The sequence below is a fragment of the Fomitiporia mediterranea genome (assembly GCF_000271605.1).
Source record: "Fomitiporia mediterranea MF3/22 unplaced genomic scaffold FOMMEscaffold_13, whole genome shotgun sequence".
Taxonomy (NCBI): Eukaryota; Fungi; Basidiomycota; class Agaricomycetes; order Hymenochaetales; family Hymenochaetaceae; genus Fomitiporia; species Fomitiporia mediterranea.
The window spans coordinates 1,456,685-1,479,375 of NW_006760398.1; the positions used below are offsets into that span (position 1 = coordinate 1,456,685).

At 45.6% G+C, this 22,691-nt stretch overlaps 9 protein-coding genes across 9 annotated transcripts in view; 5 read left to right on the forward strand and 4 right to left on the reverse strand.

The window, feature by feature from the left end:
- Positions 1-372: 372 nt before the first annotated feature.
- Positions 373-2,860, forward strand: FOMMEDRAFT_94708 (MFS general substrate transporter; the record flags this gene model as incomplete). The annotated part of the gene is given in 14 exon segments (XM_007270388.1): positions 373-639; positions 695-784; positions 845-919; positions 986-1,025; positions 1,080-1,146; positions 1,206-1,293; positions 1,342-1,385; positions 1,441-1,670; positions 1,712-1,820; positions 1,838-1,944; positions 2,062-2,202; positions 2,379-2,445; positions 2,501-2,534; positions 2,600-2,860. The coding sequence occupies 14 exon segments, from the start codon at positions 373-375 to the stop codon at positions 2,858-2,860; spliced, it is 1,620 nt and encodes a 539-aa protein (XP_007270450.1).
- Positions 2,861-3,350: 490 nt separating this feature from the next.
- On the forward strand, positions 3,351-6,087 carry FOMMEDRAFT_23196 (uncharacterized protein). The gene is made up of 18 exons (XM_007270312.1): positions 3,351-3,383; positions 3,439-3,623; positions 3,687-3,840; positions 3,903-4,170; positions 4,226-4,310; positions 4,390-4,470; positions 4,530-4,569; positions 4,624-4,690; positions 4,752-4,839; positions 4,890-5,227; positions 5,292-5,351; positions 5,402-5,519; positions 5,574-5,590; positions 5,652-5,727; positions 5,787-5,806; positions 5,860-5,869; positions 5,929-5,997; positions 6,054-6,087. Exons 4-7 carry the CDS (start codon positions 3,904-3,906, stop codon positions 4,550-4,552), a joined length of 456 nt encoding a protein of 151 aa, XP_007270374.1. The 5' UTR covers positions 3,351-3,383; positions 3,439-3,623; positions 3,687-3,840; position 3,903; the 3' UTR covers positions 4,553-4,569; positions 4,624-4,690; positions 4,752-4,839; positions 4,890-5,227; positions 5,292-5,351; positions 5,402-5,519; positions 5,574-5,590; positions 5,652-5,727; positions 5,787-5,806; positions 5,860-5,869; positions 5,929-5,997; positions 6,054-6,087.
- Positions 6,088-6,621: 534 nt separating this feature from the next.
- Positions 6,622-8,459, reverse strand: FOMMEDRAFT_148820 (uncharacterized protein). Its single transcript, XM_007270545.1, has 11 exons — positions 8,394-8,459; positions 8,184-8,290; positions 7,984-8,130; positions 7,897-7,930; positions 7,724-7,785; positions 7,539-7,670; positions 7,388-7,476; positions 7,196-7,312; positions 7,131-7,140; positions 7,030-7,070; positions 6,622-6,961 (listed from the first exon to the last, which is right to left on the reverse strand). The coding sequence occupies exons 2-11, from the start codon at positions 8,272-8,274 to the stop codon at positions 6,776-6,778; spliced, it is 909 nt and encodes a 302-aa protein (XP_007270607.1). The 5' UTR covers positions 8,275-8,290; positions 8,394-8,459; the 3' UTR covers positions 6,622-6,775.
- A 1,151-nt stretch (positions 8,460-9,610) lies between these two features.
- FOMMEDRAFT_94530 (DUF155-domain-containing protein) lies at positions 9,611-11,409 on the forward strand (the record flags this gene model as incomplete). The annotated part of the gene is made up of 5 exons (XM_007270372.1): positions 9,611-10,066; positions 10,141-10,578; positions 10,629-10,674; positions 10,731-11,160; positions 11,226-11,409. The coding sequence occupies 5 exons, from the start codon at positions 9,611-9,613 to the stop codon at positions 11,407-11,409; spliced, it is 1,554 nt and encodes a 517-aa protein (XP_007270434.1).
- Positions 11,410-11,605: 196 nt separating this feature from the next.
- Positions 11,606-13,272, reverse strand: FOMMEDRAFT_31383 (NAD-binding protein; the record flags this gene model as incomplete). Its single annotated transcript, XM_007270335.1, has 6 exons — positions 11,606-11,925; positions 12,021-12,175; positions 12,301-12,536; positions 12,805-12,825; positions 12,938-12,984; positions 13,083-13,272. 6 exons carry the CDS (start codon positions 13,270-13,272, stop codon positions 11,606-11,608), a joined length of 969 nt encoding a protein of 322 aa, XP_007270397.1.
- A 481-nt stretch (positions 13,273-13,753) lies between these two features.
- FOMMEDRAFT_37362 (uncharacterized protein) lies at positions 13,754-14,122 on the forward strand (the record flags this gene model as incomplete). The annotated part of the gene is made up of 2 exons (XM_007270342.1): positions 13,754-13,878; positions 13,987-14,122. Coding segments are annotated over 2 exons (261 nt in total), but the record flags the coding sequence as incomplete, so codon positions are not given.
- Positions 14,123-14,194: 72 nt separating this feature from the next.
- On the forward strand, positions 14,195-14,751 carry FOMMEDRAFT_94580 (uncharacterized protein; the record flags this gene model as incomplete). The annotated part of the gene is made up of 2 exons (XM_007270374.1): positions 14,195-14,539; positions 14,599-14,751. The coding sequence occupies 2 exons, from the start codon at positions 14,195-14,197 to the stop codon at positions 14,749-14,751; spliced, it is 498 nt and encodes a 165-aa protein (XP_007270436.1).
- A 1,694-nt stretch (positions 14,752-16,445) lies between these two features.
- Positions 16,446-19,521, reverse strand: FOMMEDRAFT_23201 (uncharacterized protein). The gene is made up of 12 exons (XM_007270313.1): positions 19,474-19,521; positions 19,376-19,424; positions 19,263-19,317; positions 18,692-19,181; positions 18,530-18,572; positions 18,387-18,459; positions 18,280-18,329; positions 18,188-18,211; positions 17,741-18,124; positions 17,507-17,674; positions 17,353-17,446; positions 16,446-17,176 (listed from the first exon to the last, which is right to left on the reverse strand). Exons 4-12 carry the CDS (start codon positions 18,732-18,734, stop codon positions 17,027-17,029), a joined length of 1,029 nt encoding a protein of 342 aa, XP_007270375.1. The 5' UTR covers positions 18,735-19,181; positions 19,263-19,317; positions 19,376-19,424; positions 19,474-19,521; the 3' UTR covers positions 16,446-17,026.
- A 2,469-nt stretch (positions 19,522-21,990) lies between these two features.
- The window catches only part of FOMMEDRAFT_32949 (WD40 repeat-like protein), a gene marked incomplete at both ends in the record, with an annotated part of 5,198 nt that continues 4,497 nt past the window's right edge, over positions 21,991-22,691 (reverse strand). Inside the window, one exon of the mRNA XM_007270339.1 lies at positions 21,991-22,237. Coding sequence (XP_007270401.1) covers positions 21,991-22,237 — 247 coding nt within the window. The remainder of the gene's footprint in view (positions 22,238-22,691) is intronic.

Consider the following 22,691-nt stretch of genomic DNA (forward strand, 5'->3'; position numbering starts at 1 on the left):
TGTTCAGATGAATACTTTACTAAACATTTGCTATGCAGTGCCGCTATTTTAATCGGTTCGTCTGAGGGATTGATAGTGTAATAATCTCGCGGATATTCTAGAGGGCTTTCGAAAGATCTCCGCCCATCCGATGACCTCCCTTTGTAGTTCAGACATACTATGTCCGGTCCAGAATAATCTAAACGTGGACATATTGAAGCTAGTATACTTCCTCCGATGACTCGCAAATATGCTTGGGGAGCGTCATGAGCCACAATATGCCCAGAACTACAGGCTTATGCCCGCGCAGCAAAGCTTCCTCACTTGAATGGGAATGTCGCTCATATAAACCTAGCTTATTTTCGGTGTTTTGGATTCCCTATGACCTGCAAGATGCATGACGAGGAGCAGTCTGTTGAGAAGCCAGCTGCCTTAGACTGCGACGCAGAGAAAGCGCGTGTCGATGTACAGTCTATACATCCGCATCTTGTGTCTGACGGTATCGAGAACACAAGCCGGCCGGGGTCGGACACCGACGGATCGAGCAACACCATCAACGAGAAGCAACTTCTACGTCGTATCGACTTCACCTTAATCCCTTGGCTGGTCATTCTATACATGCTCTGCTTTCTGGACAGGTCAAATATCGGAAATGCACGTGTGCGTATCTCCATCTTGATAGTTGAAACCGAGGATTATAACAAGGCAACGTCAGCTATACAATTTGGAAGCAGACCTCCACTTGTCCGATGCTGAGTATCTGATGTCTCTTACGTTGTTCTATATCCCATACGTTCTCTGTGAGGTGAGTTTCTGTTTTTCTTACTCTTTAAGCTGAGGAGGTTGCACCGACATAGCACTACAGGTGCCTGCAAATACGTGTCTAAAGCGTATAAGACCATCAATCTGGCTACCGGTAATAATGCTTTTATGGGGCATAGTCATGGTCTGTGACCTCTCTTCTTGCCTGATTACCATCGTTAGTCGTTCTGAATAAGTCTTGAAGACGACGCAAGGACTTGTCCATGACTTCGGGGGTATTCTAGGTTCGTTTTCTCCTACACCCTATACTTACGCTGATCATTTCGATGCACTTGCAGCGCTTCGAATCTTTCTCGGCATCTTTGAGGCTGGTTTCTATCCCGGTGTTTTATTTTATATGTCTTGGTACGGTATCACTCGGCCCATCAACACGGAATACTGATGATGGGAAATGCTGTTGAAAGTTGGTACAGACGTAACGAATTCGGATTTCGTTTCGCAATGTTCTTCGCCGGCGGCTCGTTGGCGGGTGCATTTGGTGGCTTCCTAGCTGTAAGCCTGATGCCATGGAGTTGTATGTCTCTCATTTACAAATACTAGGCGGCAATTTCGAATATGGACGGCGTCGGAGGCAAGCCAGTTTGGTGAGATGATCGACAAGTATACACATGAACTACTCTTTATGCATGTCCGATGCAGGGCCTGGATATTCATTTTGGAGGGTCTTTTCACTATTATTGTAGCCTCCGCTTCGTTCTTCATCATCCAAGATTATCCACCACGTGCCCGCTTCCTCTCCGAGCAGGAACGTGTCTATGTTGTTCGTCGTCTGGGGACAGATGATAAAGTTTCCGTGTCCAATGAACAGCAGAGATGGCGTGATGTTCGGAGTGCCTTCACAGATTGGAAGACGTCGCTTGCCATTGGCGGTATGCTGCTTTCTATGTTCTTAGCAAAGATATTCTCAAAGGCTGGCTTATTTTCCCTGTAGGCGCAGCTGCCGCACACTACTCTATATCGTTTTTCCTTCCTACCATTATTTCGCACTTAGGTGAGACCCATCGATTTCGGACTTCCGCGTTGTCTGATTCTCGAGTGGAGGCTTCTCGGCGAACAAAGCCAATCTACTCACTGTACCTGTGCACCTTGTGGCTGCACTAGTCTCATGCCTCGTCAACTCTTCTGTGGATCGCCTTCGAATGCGTGGCTACTTTTCCATGTGAGAAGTTCTTATTTTCCTAGGGACTTCTTCATTTACGTATGTTTATGACCAGAGGGTTGTTTATCTTTGGTGAACAAAATGACTCTCTGGTTTCATAGTGCAGGACCTCGAATCTTATGCAATACCTACAGCATTCATAGGTTGTCTCATCCAGATGCTTTCTAGGAATGCAGCTCTTTCGTATTTCGCAACATACATGATTGCATTGTATGAGTACCTTCTACCTAGTTATTTCCACTGTAGTTCTGACCATGTTCTATACCAGATCTGCGTATCCTGCAGTGCGTGAGTACTAAGCACACTTAAACTAGCATACTTCTCATTATTGATTGATCTGATCCAGCGAACATAGTGTTAGCGATTTCGCAGAACGTCGCAAAGCCTAGTTGTTGCTGACCTCTGATATAATTTAGAGCATGGGCCTCAAACAACGCGGAGAACTCGTACAAGCGCAGTATTGTTATTGCAATCGTAACATCAGTGTGCGTATTTCTATCTATATGAATAGAAGATTTGCTCGGCTAAAATGATTCCAAGAGCAAATATCGTGGGAGCTATTTCCATGAGTTTGGTCAGTACTTCACCACATGCACACTGCGCAAAACAGTCTGGACTAATGACCCTCGAAACATGCAGTTTCGCGAGCAGGACGCCCCTCGATATATAATCGGAAACTCTTTCTCTGTCGCTGCAACAGTAGTTGGGTTTATCAGTTCAATAGTACTCCACATGTTATTACGCAGAGAAAATGAGTGTCGTGACCGTGGAGAACGCGATGAAGTCATCGGCGACTCCGAGAGCTGTTATGGCGACATACGGAATGGTCGCTACGAAAGCGTTGAAGCGGCGAAGAGAGACAAAGGAGATGAATGGAGTGGATTTAGGTACATAACGTAAAAGTCTCTGGATGTCAGTCCTTATCGATAGTGTAGTAGACGTGCTGTCCCCTTTGAATCCTAAAGTAGAGTCAGAACTGTAAATTCAGTGTCTCTGATGATAACATCTACGCGGTTTCATTCCTTGCAGCTGACCGCTGAGATTCAAACAGCAAAAAAAGCCTTTCGTAATCAGCATCCTTGTTTGATAGATATTAGTCCTTTAACCATTAGGACTCAAATTTCAGCGCACTTCATACCAAGCAAGCACATGGCTCCGAGAGACGGAATATAAAATTAGGTACCATATAACTGTGGTTCTTATCTGCTCTGCCAATTCATCAAGTGTTATCCGATCGATCACGTGATCGAAAGACACTGCACAAAAGTAAACATTCGGGCTCATTCAGCGTTCATCCTCAAATTCAAACTACGCAGGCTGCTAGTGAACAACGTGCAAGCAGCTATATTGCTTCAATGTCCCGGCACTACTTCTCAGAAGCAACTCCGATGAACTGCAAACTGCTTGGCAGTATCCTTCGCTTGTTCGTCCTATTGACGTTGTTTCTTCCTTGGCAGTCCTGAGACGACTGTATACAGTCCGTATACACAAGTGGCCGCTTATTTCTGATATACTGGGCTATCTGCTCCGCTTCGTGAGAAGACGCCATCTAAGAAATAGTTTGCTCAAGTTCCTCCGATGTATGTCTGACTAAGTATTTTCTACGCAAGGCGGGAATTTCAATCGCCATATATCAAGGACTGGCAGTATAATAATCTTGCAGGTATCCTTGTGAGCCTTCGGAAGATCCGTGCCCATCCGATGACTTATCCTCTATTACTCAAAGGAACGTGTCCTGTCTGGGTCGATTTATGCGTGGACTTAATGAAACCTAGTGCACCTCTCCGTCTGTTCGCAAATATGCCTGTGAAGTGTCATGAGCCGCAATATACTCAGAACTACATATTGGATCGGCCGCTGCACGGAGTCTTCACTTGAATGTGGGTGCCATTCATATAAAGATGACCTACTCTCGGCGATTGAAGCTTCCTTTGAGCCATAGGATGAAAGACGAGAAACTGCCTGTCATGAAATCAGCTGCCTCCGACTGCGATGCGCAGAAACGGTGTGTCGACATAGAACCTGGAGAAACTCACTTAATGTCCAGCAGCATCGAGACGGCGAGGCCACGTGGACTCGACACCGACGGATCAAGCGACACCATCGGCGAGAAGCGACTTTTACGTCGCATCGATTTCACTATAATCCCTTGGCTTGCTATTCTGCTCATGCTCTGCTTTCTGGACAGGTCAAATATGGGAAATGCACGTGTGCGTATCACCATGTTGATAGTCGAATCAGAGGGTTATAATAAGGCAACATCAGCTATACAATTTGGAAGCAGACCTTCATCTATCGGATGTTCAGTATTTGATTTGCCTGTCGTTATTCTACATCCCTTATGTCCTTTGTGAGATGATTCTTCGTCTTTCTTCCTCCAGTTTCCCGCGAGCTTATGAGGCCGTATTGACATGCATTTGGCACAATAGGTACCCGCAAATATGTGTCTAAAGCTTGTGAGACCTTCGATTTGGCTACCGGGAATAATGCTTCTATGGGGCATTACCATGGTCGGTAACCTCGCTTTAACCTACCACTACCAACAATCATCCCTGAACATGTATTGAAGACAGTGCAGGGACTGGTCCATGACTACGGGGGCTTGCTAGGTTCGGTTTATTCGATGCTCAATAAATGCCTTATCCGTTTCGACATGATTATAGCAACTCGAATCTTCCTCGGCATATTTGAAGCTGGTTTCTATCCTGGAGTCGCATTCTATATGTCCTGGTACGGTATCGTATTGTTCATAATCACGACGTACTGACGATCGGCAAACGTCGATTCAAAGTTGGTATAGACGCGAAGAACTCGGACTTCGTTTCGCGATGTTCTACACCGGGACTTCCTTTGCAGGTGCATTCAACGGCTTTTTCACTGTAAGTCCGGTAGCACGGAGTAATATGTCCCCCCCGCTCAAATATTTCAGGCGGCGATTTCAAATATGGATGGCGTCGCAGGGAAACCTGTTTGGTAACATGATTGACTATTGAACGCATGAACTTCTCTATATGCAAGTACAATGTAGGGCCTGGATATTCATTCTGGAGGGCCTTATCACTGTCGCCGCGTCTATCGCATCGTTCATTATCATCCAAGACTATCCCTCTACTGCTCGCTTCCTTTCCAAACAAGAGCGCGTTTACATCGCTCACCGTCTACAGACAGGTGATCAATTCTCCGTCTCCGCCGAACAACAGAGATAGCGTGATGTTCGAAGAGCTTTCACCGACTACAAGACGTGGATTTTGGTACTCATTCATGGTGGTACGCTTCTTTCTATGATTTCGATAAAAGTGTTTCCCAAAAGCTGCTTTTCTTTTCTTCGCAGGTATAGCTGCTGCACATTTTAACATAACTTTCTTCCTTCCAACCATTGTTTCGCAGTTAGGTGAAAACCTATGGTTTTAAGTGTTTGCGTTGTCTAACCTCTACTTCAAGGATACACGTCGAATATAGCAAATCTGCTCACTGTGCCTGTGCACCTTGTAGCTGCTGCAGTCTCGTGTCTCATTAACTACATGGCCGACCGCTTTAGAAAGCGTGGCCATTTCTCCATGTGAGAATTCTTAATCTTCATCAGGGACTATCTATTTATGCGTGTTTCGGCTAGAGGGCTGTTTATCTTTGGTAAAATCAAGACTCTTCGGCTTCATAGTACAGGATTCTGATTCCTATACGACATCCACAGCGCTTACAGGCTGTCTTATTCAAATGCTTTCCAGAAATGCAGCCCTTTCATACTTTGCAACATACGTAATTGCGTTGTGCGAGCGCCTAATACACCTTCGTTATATGTCACAAGCACTAACGAGATTTAAAACAGCTCCGCGTACCCTGCAGTCGGTAGGCACACGCTTATTAAATACAGTACACATCATTGAATTGGTCTGATCCAGCAAACGTAATGTAAGTGACTTCGCAGAAACGTGCAAAGTCGAGACGTTATTGACCTCTGCCAAATGTAGAGCATGGTCAGCAAATAATTTCCAAAACTCATACAAGCGCAGTATTGCTATTGCAATCACAATATCAATGTACGCATCTTAACCTATTTGCATTGGGCATATGCTTAGTTAATAATGATTCCAAGAGGAAATGCAGTGAGAGTTATTTCCGTGAACTTGGTCAGTTCTTCACTACTTGCGAACTCTGTAGAATAGTCTGGTTAAGCCTCAAAACATGTAGTTTCGCGAGCAGGACGCCCCTCGATATATTATCGGGAACTCTTTTTCCGTGGCTTGTACCATAGTCGGGCTCATTATTTCGATAGTCCTCCACGTTTTATTGCGCAGAGAAACCGAGCGTCGTGACCGTGGAGAACGCGATGAACTCATTGGGGACTCTGAGAACAGTAATGGCGATATACAGAATGGCCACTACGATAGTGTTGAAGCGGCGAAGAGAGACAAAGGAGATGAATGGAGTGGATTTAGGTACATAACGTGAATATCTTCGGGCTCCAGATCATATTGATAGTATAGTAAAAGTGCTCTCCCCTTTTGACTCCTGTATTCAGAAATGTAAAGATAATGCAGACGACAATAATGTCTGCATAACCTCGTTTCTTCGCCGCTGTCCGCTGTTCGTCTCATTTGGACGTTTTAGTGCTTGTACTAGTATGCACTCAGTTTTTCTACTACCGCGTTGCGGAAGGTGGGAATAGCACTGATGTATATTTCAATGGTGTACAAAACTTAAAAACCTACCCTGAGGAACAGTGGTAGTAGGAATGAAGATCGCGTTGTATTCTACAAGGTGAGTTCAACAAAGCAAAACAAATACATTTTATGTCGTGATGAAAGCCATGAAATGTCAGGCGTGGCCCATTCCTTCCTTCCTGCAACTACCACGCTTGAGGAGCAAAGCGAGTTCCATACTACTGTCGCGCTGGCCAATCCTATTCATGTCTTCTGACTGGAATATGTGCAATAAGAGCCGTAAGTTAATCACTGTGATCAGTGCCTCGACGAAAGATATGCTGATGAATGGCAGCAGTTCCTGTATCATAAATAGAAAGACAATGAGGAAATAGTGCCAATGAAAGCTGCTCCAAACACTCTTCTTACATTGTCGGTTGTGCATAACATAGCATTTACCATTCGAAGTACTGCTCATGTTGAAGGGATTAGTAAGAAGCAATCCCATTCCTGACATGCAATATTCTCACCCCATGTTACCTTTAGAAAAGTCTTCAGAATACCTTCACAGCACTAGATACAAATGGAAACTCACAAGAATCAAAAATAAGCCATCCTTAATTGCAATTTCCATAAGTTCCTTATTGGAAAGTCGAGGTTGGTCCATGGCGTTTAACAAGACAAGTATGGTAACATAAATGTCAAATACCACCTTTGATTTTAAACGGTTTGCATTGTGAGATGGAACAAAAGTGGACTGCAATTGTAATATACACAGCTAACTCACTTGTGGTAGCCAGATACCAAGTAGAAATCTGGGATTCACAATTGCAGCACAAGTGTGCATGGTTGGGGCTGGAGCTAGGACTTGATTCTCTACATGTCCACAGCCAAGTTTAACCTCGGCTTGGTAAGGATAGTCTTAGAGGATTACTTACTTGAGAAGTCTCTGACAGTCAGTACTAGAAAAGAAAGTGCAATGCTGTTTGCAATGAAGGATCCGATGAACATAAGCCGAAGAACAGTTGTCCTACGACCCCAAAGCATGAAAGTTCGGAAAATTACTAGGGCTTGAGAATGTTTGAGAATGTTGCAGATTATGAAATGGTAAACAACTGCTCACCGTGGCCGATAGCATCAGCAGAAAACATGACAATACTGATAATCTTGACAATCCTCTGACATCTTCGAGGAATAAGTGCCTGAATAATGCGAGTTTTTTTCGAAACACACTGGACCAGTATAGGTAAGCTACTATCTATGTACTATATAGATTTAATGAATCAAATACATACCCTTGCTTCATTAAATATACCTGCTGTAATAGATACTGTTTCTCTGTCAATATAAGGTATAAGTAGAGAATATTAAAAAAAAACTGACTGAAGGAGAGAAGTGATACAGCCATCACAAGATATCGATACAAGACATATGCAACCTTTAGTGCTGATGTTCTCGACCTCCATAATGTAATGCGCTCGATTTCAAATGACAAAATTGCGTCATAGGCAATTATTGCAATGGAGGATACTGTTGTTATGAGCCGTAAGGATGTGTGACTTATTATTTCAACGATAACTTACATGTGAGGTATTTTGTTGCGATAACTAGGCCGGGTGAAGCACCAGAGCTCATTGTTCGCCTCTCCGGAGAGTAGATGGGCCTCGTCCTCATGTGGTCCCGGCTGCGTCTTATATACACTGTTGTCACAATGATAATCAATGAATCATCAGTTTCAGTATTTGTTTTTGTCTTCGTTTGATGGCTCATCTCTCCGGTGACCGGAGGCTTACGGGTTTCGTCACTGCTTCGAATATTGCTGCATTGTGATGATGTAGTTCATAACATACGGACTCCATCGGAGTGACCTATAGATAGATAACAGCTAGAATGGATATGAGAGGAACCATCCAGCCAAGGGAAACTAGTAATGTTATTATATTTAGTCAAGGCTTGCATCGCTCTGCTTTATGTAATGAAGAAGTTTGATAGGAAACATGATGGCCGTCCTTGGAATTCCTAGTACCGATCAAAGAAGAGACATCAAATGCTCAACGTCCTTGACCATCATGAGCTATCAGTTGCTGTGTCCTTGTTTGAAGGCAAGCAGCATGGATCTTTCTGCTATGAAGAAGTACTGTACTGGATATTTGATTTCCCCTTGATATTGGAGCCCCAATATCAGCTTCTACAGGCTAGTTGGGAGAATGCTAATAATGCGAATTGATCTTGTCTAAATCTGACTCGTTGAACAACGTGCCACTGCGCCACCCCGTGTCTTTATAGGTCCCTAAAGATGTAGCAGAATATCAACTGTACCATGCAACTTATCTTCTAATTTTGTATCTACAAGAGCATTACATCGGAGTGGATGACTCATAGTAATAGCCCATATCAATCATGTAATGCGCCTTACTCCATTTTACTACTTCTCAGTTTCAGTCTTTAACTGGACTGTGCGCGCATGGTCTTTCTCTCAATTCTCCTACGGATCCATCTTCTCGATGCGGCGGTAAGAATGGAAGCGTTAATATCAGCGGAGCTTGAGACCTGTTACGTTCAAAGGGCAGTTGATGATCGGTCTCAAGAGGAACCGATTTCGGAATTCCGTAACTGCCGTTAGTCTTCTTAATAGGCAGAATAAAATGCACATTTACCACCGCTCGACATGAGTGCTATCGAGAGAGAGAAAGGAGGCAAATGGAGTGGCTCGAGATACATTATCGGAAAGTGGCAGTTCACAAAGATAATCGGGTGTAAGCCAGTTAATCTGCGAATGGACAATGGACATAGGCAATTTGTGCATTTGAATAACAAAGAATTGCAATTAAAGGCTTGACGACAAAGAAGTCGTACGGCAGTCAACGTATCCCATGAGATATTGAACAGTTACGATAATGTCTGGGTATATGCGTAATTTTAATGTTCCAAAAAGGAAAAATCTGTATGACGTCAGCTTTCACTTTCTCTACGTACGGCTCTCAGGCCTTGACCTGATACCAGCACAAGAATGTCGCGGCCGTCGATAAACAGAAAAGCATCCGCAGGGCTGCTTTCTCGCTCAGGTCGTCCTGCTCTCTCTACAATCCCAGAATCGTCTGGACGACGCCCTTCAATTGGTACAGGCGCAGTTAGCGCCAATGTACAAACCGATGGCGGAGGTGCCAAAGCCCAACGAACGTCCAAAACATCCACAAAGCTCGTTGTTCTCCCTTCCGAACCTCAAACAAAGCCTTTACCCGGAGAGCTTGAAGATGTCGAGAGTACAACACTGATCACGCGGAAGGGTCGTTCAGACCTGAAGAGTGAAGGCGAACGGATGAGCAAGACGGAGAGGAATCGTGCCGGATACAAACGGCTTACAGCGTACTGCGTCGCTGAGTCGTTTCGTATGAAGCTCCTTGCTGCGTTTCTAAAACGGGAACATAATGTGCACCCGCGCGTGTTTGACGAGGCCTTATACGTCGTGAGTCCAATTTGACGAATCATTTCTTGTGAAGAGCGACCCAGCTGAGTAACTTATTTATTATTTATTTTTAGATGTACCACTTGCCTCTTCTGTCGGGCTATGACCCGAACGTCAACGTGCGATCATCATCTGCACCAGCCAAGGTACCCGGCGGAAGTGATTTCTTAGCTGCGCTCTCCGAAGCAGAGGAAAACGGTTACGAAGGGACGTACTTCTCTCCCCAACCTACGACCGATGGCTTCGACTCTGAAGGGTTCATCCCGTCAAGCTCCCCAGAAGACGCGCGACAACAGCCCTACCAGCCAATGAGCGGCAAAACACGCCCCCGGACGAGAAAGATGGAGGAAGAGAACGTTGCAGAGGTCGTGTTCTTTGCGTATGGCGTCGTCGTATTTTACGGCCTTGAGGAGAGCCAGGAGAGAGCAATCATCGATGACATCGACCATGCTGCTGTCTTGACGCGAAAGATTGGGGAAGACGACTGGGAAATTGAGGAGTGTCATTTCGCGGTATGTCCTCATTGGGACCAGATTTATTACAAGATATTTATCTATTTTAGTACGACCCCTTCGCTGCATATCCACGGATATACAACGACCTTTTCAGTACGTCCTCTCATCTATTTTCTATCGTACTCCTCTACTAAGCTACATATTTCTAGCTTTCAAGTCTCATTCTCATCTCCTAAAACTCTCCATCGCACATGCACTCGCACAATCTACCCTCCTCGCACGATACGAATCCAAAACATCCCTCGTCCTCTCCGATCCACGTACATTGTTCATTCCACGCACCCTCGCCAAAACAGGCGAGCTCCGTCTCAGGCGCCGAGACGCCCTTCGACTCACTGGACGTCTCTTCGCTCTCCGACGGGACGTCAACCTCGTCTCCAACGTACTCGACGTACCCGAATTATTCTGGAGCGAGGCAAGCCTGAAGGACCTATACGATGCAGTGAGAGAGTATATGGAAATTGGACAGAGAGTGACTGTCTTGAATGAGAAGTTGGCTGTGGCTAGTGATTTACTTGATTTGATACATAATCATTTGAATGGGAACGCGATGGAGAGGATAACGTGGATTATTATCTGGTATGTGATTTTCTATGTGCTGATTTTTCATCGCCATGGTTTGCTGAATGTTGAATCATGCGTAGGTTGATCGTCGTTGCTTGTCTTGTTGAATTGGGAGAAGTCATAGCGCGATTAATCGTGCATGCCACCATGTCCAACAGCGATGCCAGTATAAGCAGTAGTGCCGGAGCAGCTGCATCTCATCTTCCCTTATCTCGAGACGAAGCATTTGTAGCACTGGAAAACATCATGCGCAAGCAAGTTTAAAAGCAGCTTTCCAGGATTCTCTCTCGTTTCCGCTTTCTTTTATTACATAGTTCAAACTTACACTTCATTGCATACTATGTGTCAATAGTCCTTCAAAAGCATCTTTGTATCAATACACATTCAATACATACATATTTTCTCTTACTTCTCTCACAGTACCGTTACCGTCGGTTTTTTCTTCCATAACATTTATTCGTCAGGCCTTCGGTGCCTCACCCTTACTCGTCCCCTCACTCTCCTCACCCTCAGGCCTCCCAAGATACTCCCTCCACCACTCCTCAAAAATAACACACTGCAAGCTCCCAGGCTTACCTAAGAGCGCCTCCGTCTCCGTCGTATCCAATCGACAATCGCGTGGCCGACTCGCAGCTGCTGCGCCTGTCGGTGCTTCGGCGTCGGGTATGATGTGTCCGTGTGGGAGGGAGAGGATCTTAGAGAAGATGAGGCAGATTTCGTATTTTGTGAAGGGTTCGGGGGCGGAGAAGTGTAGGATTGGTGGGAGGGGTTTGTGGAGACCTGGATATGATGATGATTATAATAAGCAAAGAAAAACAAATAAATCGTAGATCAATTGGTGGAGAGATGTAGGTTCGGAAGTGTCACTGGCTTACCGGTTAGACGGGTAAGAAAGTTAGCAATGTCAAGTACGTTCGTCGGGTACCGCGTTGCATAATGATCCATCTTATACTGTTTTCCCGACTGGTCTTGGACGACATCAAGCAAGATATTGATCGCTGTGTCCGAGTTCTTCGGTGCAGGTCCATACCTACATCATCATCAACATTTCTCAATCAGTATCACTCCGTCCCTCCCTCAATCCCTCACAGTGCAAACCAAAACCAAACCAAGAAAACGAAAATCAAAATAAGAAATGATCATGAAACAACTCACAAAACAGGTACCCTCAAAACAACACCCTCACACCCCTCGCCCACACCCCTCAACACAGCACTCTCCCCATCTCTCTTCGTCCTACCATACAAATTCACCGGATTCGGTTGCGCAGAGGGTGCGTAAGGCGGAGAAGTCCCGTCGAATACGTAGTCCGTCGAGATGTACACGAGTTTGAAGTTTAGTTTATTTGGATGAGCGAGGGTGGCGAGGTAGTCAGGTACGGAGGCATTGAGCTACAATATGACATGCAAGTGTGCAGGTAGTTTTGATTTTGTCCAGCAGGATCCGGATTTGGGTTGCGTACGTCGGGGATTTGGTTATCAGAAAAGAATAATGAAAACCGCGAGGTCAGCTTCCTTCTTCACAAAATCTTTCAAAACAAACGAAGATCAAGAAAACATAGGAGGATGGGAACATGAAAATAACACGCGTTTGATGGAAAGAAATGGAAGACGGGCACAAGATTAAAGAAACTTCAAAATCAACACTGGCACTACACACCTTTTGTGTCTCTTCAGGATTCTAAGGACCCATGATTAATATTACACAAGAATCCGGTGAGTGAGTAAATTAGCACTGGAATACCGCCTATATGCATCTAGGAAAACAAACAATCCCAAAGAAAGAGACGTACCTTCTCCGCGACGTCCGGCCTTCTCTCCGCCGCACAGTGTATAACCCCTACAACACAACAACGCATACATCCTCATCAGTATTTCATTATCCCATCACCGCAACGTACACAAAGAGGACACAAGGTACGAATGTAAGCCACTCACAACCAGGTTCAAACTCAGCAAACGTCCTCTCCACACTCGCCTCATCCTTCAAGTCCAACTTCACCAACTCATTATTCGATCTCGAATGTGCCAGTCCCAAAACATAAAACGCCGAATCGCGTTTAAAGGCGTTGTACACCACCGAACCGAGTATGCCTGAGGCGCCTGTTACAATCACCTTTGTCTTCATCGTTTAGCGCCTATAATGAATGTAGTGTATAGACCGGTAAATGTGTAAGGCCTGGGCTAGAAGAGACAGACAGACAGACTAGTTGAGTCTTGACATCCAGCGGCTGACTAATCCTCATTAAACGCTCAAAGAATACGTAAATACTAAATTGTGGGAACATTTTAATTCGCCACATTTTGCAGAGCAGAGCAAGGCAAAAGTCCCATGGTGCATGCCTTCGGAATTACATACGGAATTACATATATGTACAACAAATACCCGTAACTAGTCAGCCCCACGCCTTCTTCTCAGGAAGAAGGTAATCCGAGTCGTCCGACACAAGTCGCAAGCAACAAACACGTCTACGCTTCCACATAGCTAAATCAGCCAGCCAGTCATGCCGACGACGTACCAGCGTCTCCAACAGTATGCCATCGCCATAAGCATCATCAGTATCATCTATTGTGCAGCAGAGGGAGCAGTCTCTATCGCCCTTGGCTCAGAGAGCTCTTCCCGCTCTCTTATCTTCTTCGGGATCCAGTCGGGCATCGAGGTCGCCTCTGCAGCCATCGTCCTCTGGCGTTTTCGGCGCGTCGCGAAGCCTGGTGAGGAGGATACGGTCGAGTTGTCGGCTGCCAATCTACGGTACGAGAGTAACCACTTTCTCTGATGTTTCTTTTCAAAGTAGTTGACTTGACTTGATTGATGGGAAACCTGTATGGTCTTTCCCAACAGTGTCGAGAAAGTCGGGACATGGGGTATCGGTATCCTCATCGCCGTCCTCGCTCTCGCAACCGAGATCACAGCCATAGTCGGCCTCGCCCAACACACCGAACCCGACACGTCGAACGCATCGCTCATCGTCTCCGCAAGCGCGCTCGTCATAATGGTCATCATCTGGCTCCCCAAGCGCACACTCGCCGTCCGCCTCAACAGTAGCACCATGGCCGGTGAAGCGACATGCTCGCTTTCCTGCATCCAAATCACCATTGTCCTCTTCATCGGCTCACTTATATTCAGACTTTGGCATGGTGGCTGGTGGGTCGACGACGCGACATCACTCATCCTTGGTATACTATTTGCTCGCGAGGCATGGAAGATGCTCTCATGGGTGAGCAACCCGGAGTTCAACGGCGGGTGCTGTGGCGGATGCGCTCACAACGGGCCGAAAATCGAGAAAGACGCGGAGCTAGCGGAGCAGTACCGCGACCTATGCGAATGCTGCTACGAAAAGGAAGAATGCCGGGACGCAGACACGTGCAAATGCTCAACGAGCTCGGAAGACTCGGTACGTCCATGTCGTTCGATGCGTTGTCCATTCTCCCTGTCTAACCAGAACATAAACAGACGCCGTGCTGTGTGCCGATAAATCCGAACGGAGGCGCGTGTTGCACTCGCGAGCTTGTGCAGGGTCCGCGGCCTCAAACGAAACAGGTATGTCGATGTCCTCCATTCTGTCTTGTCGTCTCCGAATCCGACTTCTTCCAATATCGCCCCTGATGTAATTTATAAATAGAACACCAAGGAACTTTACCAAATCGGGAACGATAATGACGAAGACGCGATGGACACCTGCTGTGCTAACAAGGGCGTCGTGACGTCAACGGATCAAGATTCCTGCTGCAACGTCAAAGCCGTCAGCCAGGCAGTCGAAGTTGTTCCCGTCGCTGAAGACAATAACAAGAAGCAGGCCAACGGGTGTTGTCAGAAAGGTTGCTGCTGAAGCACGCAGCTATGGTCTTAACTGTCCTGCATGTCTGATCCGTGTGGTGCAGACAGACTTCTAGTATAAATTGTGGGAACAAGCGGATGTAGAAAGCAAGAATTGTCTGTCTTTTTGTGTATCAGGTCAAGAATTCATCAATGCTGAGTTAGAGAGAAATGCGAACCTATACGAATAAATCCGAAGATTGAGTAGCGCGAACGTTTGACCGGATCACTTGCCATCTACTTCGTCCAGCTTCCTCTTCTCGGTTCTGTATTCCATTTTGGTTAGAAGCACTGGACAGATGTGCCTTTGACGTCTTCAAATCTGCGTTAAAATCAGGCAAATCACCTAAATCGGTGTCGTCAGATTCTCGAATCAAGAGGTAGGAATAGAACTAAGGATTTCTTTAAATGTAAAATAATACAATGCTTACAGTGACCACTCCAACTGTATTTATTCTGCACATGTGATCTTCAATATGCTACCTACCTATAGACTCTGATAGATATCAAGCTGCTGTCGAAGGCTTGCCCTGTGGTTCTGAAGCTTCTCGTTCTTGCGCCCCAGTTCCTCCAATAGACAATGAATCTCCTCAGTGTCCACTTAATATTCGTTGCATGCAAGGCAACTGAAGTGACAGGCTTGACGTTATTGCTGGTATTTTCGTTCTTCGAAGAGACACCTCTGACTGGGGTGTTTAAACTTGACAATACCGAAGACAATCTTCTTCCTTTCAGGCAAAGCAGCACCTTTCTTCTACTCCTCAACAATCCGTAGTATCAACTCTGCATCTCAGCATACAGTATCAGACCTGCCTCCTTCTGTGGCGTGTCTGTGTCCGTTCTTGTACATACGTTCAACCAGACTACCCCACTCTGAAAACCAGGCAGTGGAACAACCAGCAAGGCAGAGAATAGTATCAGACCTCAACGGAGCCACCGAGCCAGAAGAAGAAAATAAAGTAGCGGAGTGACGATCAGTAAGGCGAGGGGAAGGATAAAGAGACGGTGAGAGCATTAGTTAGGTGATAGGGGAAAAGGGGAAGCAGACGACGAGACGACTTTACTGATCGTGACTTGGAGGGTACTCATTCCTCCCAGACCAATGAAATTCACCACAATTCCTCATTAAGCGCTTAGTAAGCGCTTACATCACATCACCCCAGTGTAATTCCTCCTCAACACCCATAAAGAAATACAAAATTCCTCCCATATTCCAAATTCCCATTCCCATGATGTACTCGGCTCTAACCGAAGCTCAACTAGCATCAGAAATGTTTGTTGAAATTGACAAAGTCAACATAGAATAAACCTGACAGCTTGACACGACTGCATGCTCCTATACAATAATACATTTACACATGACGCAAGCCTCCATCAACGGACCATCATGGTCAGAACAGGCAAGGAAGCTTCCCTCTTCCATGACATCGTTCAATTGCACCCACATGGCGTCCTCAAGCATAGAACATCATCAGAGAATAATGCAACGTGTAAGGCGTTTGCCATGACATTCATCAGCACAGAAGACACCGAGACATGCAAGGAAAAATGAGGAACAGGAACAGGAAATCCGCAATACAAACGACAATATAAGGGGAATACTAGTACATCGACTTTATATCAAAAGTCTTTTTATGGTTGTATGGTTGAACGAATCTACAAACAGCATAGGCGGACAACATGATGACCAAAGCTGGCTTTGGGCAAGCACGGACAAGCAGGGAAATAAAGCAGACGGAGAAGCTGTGTCTCGGGCAGAAGAAGAGTAGTGACAGCTCCAGATAATTCGGATTCTTTGATGCAACGATATAGAAGGAACGAGATGATCCCTTAGTGGATCGATTGGAGAACCATGGAAGGGACTTTTCGGACAACGCGGCTCGGAAAATGTGTTCGGGTATAATGAAGTGAAGAGCAGGGAAGAAGGCGTGACGGAACAATGAGGATACGATGTCAAAGTCAAAATGACACGCCTGTCCAGCGTACGTGGCACTCGTCGGGGCAAGAATCGTCTAAGCAGCTTCAGCGATGAAATGGGTAACGCCCAGGGTATATACGGAATCGTTTAATACGGTGGACGCTTGAACTCATCACTGATTTCTTGGTTTGTTGGGTCAAGCGTGTAGTTCTCGCCAATAACCTTGCCACTTGCATCATACTCTAGGAAAGACCGATCACCAAGCTCAGCATCCGCAAGAGCCGTGATTGTGTCCATCTGTGGATGAGAAGTATGGAGTCGAAACCGGCAATAGCGGGCATAATCAGTTCCGGTGGAGATTAAAGGAACGAAGATTAATGCACAGAAAACACGTTGAACAAGGTTATTCAAAAATTAAAAGACACCAGTCAGAACAATAAAAACAAAGTAGTAAGAGAACTTGCGAATCGCACCTGAATATGAACGCCGTCTCCCTTTTTGGACATGGTTCCTGACCGATATGGGCCCGTCCCACGAAAAGCCAGTGTCGAGCTCGCCTGCCCAACGCTAGAAGCACGATGATGCATGAAAACCTGGACGGTTGCAAATATCTAGAGTTTGTCTTACCGTGACGTAAAAACCTCGGGGCCTTTGCTTGTGAACTTGGTGAGGCGACGCACGGCACGAGAAGCTACAATCGTCGACGCAATGGCAGCAGGAACATTGAAAATGATAGACATCACTGCGTTCAGATTAAGCAGCATGAACACTGTCGCAAGAAGGTTTGCGAGGAACCTAAACGATCGAGAGAAATGTCAATAAGCAAAAGCAAATTCGCAGGTAGCCTGAAAGACTACTAACGCGACGATGAAAAAGATAAGGCCATCATTGAAAATAAGCTTGACAAGTCTGCTCCGCCCACTATTTGGGAAAAGTAGCTTGTATGCTGTGAGACACAAGACAAGGAAGTCGAAGCACATCGAATAGATGAAGGTCGCCGCAAGGATCGTATTGTCCGTCTTGGTAATAGTGCAACCAGCGGGAGGTACCCATGCTGCGCTGATAAGTAGTCCATGGAGGAGAAGTGACCAATGTCCGAGAATGATGAGGACGAGAGGAACGACGATGTAAAGCGCTTGTGACCAGACCGCGATCGTACGGAGTGAAAGATTGATAGACGCAAACCCGATTGCGGCGTTACCGAAGACTTGATTGAAAATATACAGGGATTGGCAATCAATCGGTCTGAGGTTTCATATTAACATAGGTTAGATGAGATCGGATTCCCAATCATTCAGCCGAACTCACTGGGTCACGTTTAGAGCGATGGCACTAAACATTAAATGGCGCATATCAGTAAACCATGCTCCACCTCAAACTTTCTCAGAGTGACAACTTACATCCCGATCAAAGCAAACAAGAGCGAATAACGCCCTGCAAAGTAGAATATCTATGACATTATGATTGAACTAGGCTGTATGCGAAATAGACCGCGCCGATGACGTACCAGAGGCCACTTGAACGCTTTTCGCCCAAGGAAAAAGTCGAAATCGAAAGGGAGTGAGATGAAGAACTCCCATCTGTATTGAGTATACAAGCAAATGACTCAGAAAATGAATACGGAGAGGTCTTGAAAGAGCGCATGCGCACAGGTAGATTCCCAAGAGACAATGCATGAGCTTGGAGAATACATCTGGGGAGAGCACACAAACGCGTTAGCAATGAATCTGCGGAAGCAAAATTACAAAATCTGGTGAGCAGGGAGCGGGAAGTGGGAATGCCACCCGATCCGAGCTCATCGGTGGTACGTACTGCCGTCCTTAATAATCTCTTCTTGGGACTGCCAGTCAACCATTGTGCGCGCTCGTGCAACTAACGCAGGATCAGGGACGTTCGCGGGAGCAGGCCAAGTCGGCGGGGTGGGTTGAGCAGAGAGCGCGGTGAGGGGGATAGTTATAGAGAGAGGTTGAGAAGAGGAAGGAGAGAAGGGTAGCTATATGACAGTCGCGTCTGGGTCACTCAAATAGGAACACGAGGAAGAGAAGCTCTTCCATGGCCCCGTCTATTAAAAAAAGGTCGACGGCCTATCGGCTACGGCTATTCATCCACCGTATTGGTCCCGTGTTTGGCGGTTAGAATGCGGCTTTCCAGTCTCTATATCTGTCCAGGCACGTATCTCTCGCCAACCATGTATGTTCAACCATGAATGCACGCTCGAACATGTCTGAACGACTAAGATCATGGTGGCGACATAGCTGACAGCCCTGTGAATCAGCCGATTGTTTGCTCCTATTTTTCCCTACTAAGTGTCGATCAATATTTGGTTAGGGCACAACAAAGGGAATAACTATAAAAGATCGCCGAACGAGAAAAACTTTCTTACCCGTCCCATTCTTCTTTTCAGCATCGCTATCCCGGTTAGAATTACCCTCTTCGTTCTACTCGGCAGAGGCGCTCAGGAAAAGCTCCAGCAAAAGAAGCAATTGAAGAGCTTACTTATGGAGATCTAAAGTACCCACCCATCTTCAAGAACCCAAATCTCGATCTTCGATGTTGATTAGGCTCGCGTTCTTCCGTCTGACACGCTAGCTTACTCTCTATTGCCCTCAATTCATTCCTGCATCTTCGCAGATATTCGGTTATTTGTTAATTGCGCTTCAGAACTGTATTACGGTACTTTATGTAGAGCATCAAGATTCGAGATACTCTCAGCACAGGAACTGTTGTGAACATATGAGTTTGCATGAGCGTGAATGGCAACGGGAGATTGAGTTTGCGCCGTGAAGTGAACTTGCTCCGAGGTCTTACGACCGCAAGACATGCCCATCATCCAACAAGACTCCGCATGTGTCTCAAGTCACTTCTACACAATAACTTGCCATGCTTCTTCTCCGCCTTTCAGTGGTGCTCTCATAGTCCTTCTAGCCCCATCCAGCCATTCCAACAGAACTTGGCGTAATTTTGCTGAGCAGCCCGCGGCCGCGGAGAGTCGGGAAAGAAAGCACACCGACAAGGAAACACAAGCCAAGAAGACAAAAGGGAAACCCCGCGAAGTTGGTTCCGTCGCTCTCCTGATCAGCGCAAGGAAGGAAAACACACCACACGGACCTCTCGGCGTTGCCTCCTCAGCAATTATCACACCCAATCAGGTAGCGCCGATCGACGGATTCGCCTTCACAGGTTTCCCACATTGGGCTGTTTCGGATCTGTGAACCTTAAAAACGTTTCTTTCTTTGAGTGCGCATGTCCTGCGCTCAATATCCTCAGTTCTTCCAGCTCATTATCCCATATGCTCGTCCTTATTTTTCTCTCTCTTCTAACTCCTGAATTCTGAGCTTCCAGAGTATATATTCATGCACTGTCTTCCGATTAGCCCTAGAAACCCATCCTCGTAAAATTCTGTCATACGTCACGAATCCGAAAGGTGTTCGCGCTCATCTATGCTTCTCTCCTGACTCGTTCATCAGGTCCAGACGATCAGCCTACCTTCGATATCCCTGATTTTAGGTGCTCGACTTCTGCAGTTGCATAGACGTCATGCCTTGATTCTATAAGAATAATCGACAGCTCGGTCGACATGCTTCTTCACATCATGTCCGCGCTTGACGCCGCTAGAATATCACAATCTGCACTCCATAGTTGACCGTCTCACTCTACTCTTCAAACTCTACTTCTGATTTATCTAGGATCGGATCGAGACATGTAGAGATGGATTGACTCCGATTGAGATCCCTGATCGCCGTGTGGTCATGTCTCATTCACAGCGTTGACTCGTCTCGATCTTTGTATCCTCGTTCCTGCTCTACAGAACCTTATACACATAGAAACGAAACTTAAATGCAACATGATCCCACCTTCCCGCGTCTCTACACTTCCAATAATTTTCCAATAGTGAAATTGATCCTACTGGCTAGACACGCAAATGGGATATTGTAATGCCAGTTCGAAAGAAGGGGCGTCTTCTACCTAAATTGAGCGTCAGTGCAGAAACCCTGAGTCATTTCGACAGAATAACGAGGTTTTCGTGCCCTTTAGCCTGTGATTTTCACGCTCTCCTGCAGTCCTTGTACCTTATATCTCAGGCAGGTAGCATCAGGTACTTAATCGGATTGTAAGAAACTTCTGCAAATGTAGAGAGCATTTTCCTGATGTCGTGATAACAAGAATGTCCCTGTTAAAAGGTCACACTATATCTCACTAGAAAAGGCTCTTTCTTGTATCTTGAAAAGATCAGGATTATTCGATATGTTTGGCAGCTGCTATTCTCAGTCATGCTTTATGGATTGAGTAAAGTATTTTTTCACAAATTGCATGATAGAGCAACATATCATGTAGATTAGTATATGCTTAGGATACCTTGTTTTACTGTCATACACAGTATTCTTCTATGTCACAGGATAAGAAGAGTTGTTGAGGCAGAAAAGGCTGTAAAAGATGTAAACCTGTAAAGTTGAATCACAAAAAGTTGCTCCTAAAAGCTAATTGAATAGTATTATCTGGTAGTAAAACCTACATCTGCTTTCAAATTAGACTCTACTGTATTTGTAATGTTTTGATTGCTTAGCCATAGTCTAAAGACAGTAATACTATAGTTTGGTCAGAAAAGGTATTATTATACTGTAGTATATAATATTTGCTGTAGAACTTTCATTATAAGTAACAAAGTCAATGTATAGAGAGATAGTATTAAGGAATTATACATTGATATAAATAATAATATAATGCTAGGATAATTCATACTGAATAAAATGTAAGGAATTAGTAGGAGGCTCTATATAGCCCTCAGTCCAGTGCTCTCCCAGTGGTGAAGCTGTCAAGTCCAGTTGGGTTGAGAATTGCCTGCCAAATACAGCTGTACAGTAGGGATACAAAAGGGTTAGGTGTAAGTCAGGCGGGATCCATGTAAGGAAGTCTCCATCTTCACTAAGAATCCATCCGTCCTCAGACATAGTCCAACTTGACTCAAAGTGGCTATCTGACAGTTCTGAGATGCCTGTTTCTGTCATCACCTCTAGGCTACCTGAAGCCCAATCCAGTGGTCCTATCACAGAATATGAGTCATGAATAATGGCACTAAGTATTTCAATAAACATGTCTGCACTGGTTTCGGCATTCCAAATCCTAATCGTGCGATCATTGGAGCCGGAGACAATGCGCTTCCCGTCGGAAGAGAATGCAACAGACTCCACGGTTCCATCATGCCCTTTAAACGGACCCGCGGCAATCCCCCTGGTCTCAGCATCCCAAACACAAATCCTGCCACCCTGAGAGCCAGAGACAATATACCTGCCATCAAGCGAGAATGCGACTGAACGGACCGAATTGTTGTGCCCTTCAAACGGGGCCACAACGACTTGCCTAGTATCAGCGTCACGAACACAAATTGTGGACCTTTGACTTTCCGCACCCGGACCCTGAGTTCCATGGCCCAAATAGGGATGGCCCTGAGTGATGTAATGATAGAGTGCTCATGTAATTAGATAGATGATAATGTAATGTGATAGAATAATGATTGTAGATCATACCTTCCTAAAACGAAAATTAAACATTCTTTAGGCTGCATACAAGTGTATGGTGGCTAAAACAAACAAAATAATACAATTTTGGTGTGTCTTGCGTTTGTTTCGACTGCGCTACACTACTATGACATCCTCTAACAACTCCGGAGCACTGGAAATGCCAGCTACAAGCACTGAAGGTTTGGAGATGGCATCTTATGGTGCATTCTTCTCCTTTCCTGTATTATCCACTCCAGCTCCGCTTCCTACCACACCACTTCCTCAGCGGGGATCGCTCGAATGGGACCTCGAAT

What these genes read in the sequence shown, in the direction of transcription:
- FOMMEDRAFT_23196 (XM_007270312.1), top strand. Translation starts at nt 3,904, where the DNA reads ATGAAAGACGAGAAACTGCCTGTCATGAAATCAGCTGCCTCCGACTGC. An exon ending in CAAATATGGGAAATGCACGT is followed by an intron (nt 4,171 to 4,225) that starts GTGCGTATCACC and finishes AGGCAACATCAG; the next exon opens with CTATACAATTTGGAAGCAGA. An exon ending in TTCTATGGGGCATTACCATG is followed by an intron (nt 4,471 to 4,529) that starts GTCGGTAACCTC and finishes CATGTATTGAAG; the next exon opens with ACAGTGCAGGGACTGGTCCA.
- FOMMEDRAFT_23201 (XM_007270313.1), bottom strand. Translation starts at nt 18,734, where the DNA reads ATGGTTGACTGGCAGTCCCAAGAAGAGATTATTAAGGACGGCA. An exon ending in AAGCGTTCAAGTGGCCTCTG is followed by an intron (nt 18,330 to 18,386) that starts GTACGTCATCGG and finishes ATAATGTCATAG; the next exon opens with ATATTCTACTTTGCAGGGCG. An exon ending in ATCGCTCTAAACGTGACCCA is followed by an intron (nt 18,125 to 18,187) that starts GTGAGTTCGGCT and finishes ATGAAACCTCAG; the next exon opens with ACCGATTGATTGCCAATCCC.
- FOMMEDRAFT_148820 (XM_007270545.1), bottom strand. Translation starts at nt 8,274, where the DNA reads ATGAGGACGAGGCCCATCTACTCTCCGGAGAGGCGAACAATGAGCTCT. An exon ending in TGCTGATGCTATCGGCCACG is followed by an intron (nt 7,671 to 7,723) that starts GTGAGCAGTTGT and finishes AACATTCTCAAG; the next exon opens with CCCTAGTAATTTTCCGAACT. An exon ending in GACTGTCAGAGACTTCTCAA is followed by an intron (nt 7,477 to 7,538) that starts GTAAGTAATCCT and finishes GTGGACATGTAG; the next exon opens with AGAATCAAGTCCTAGCTCCA.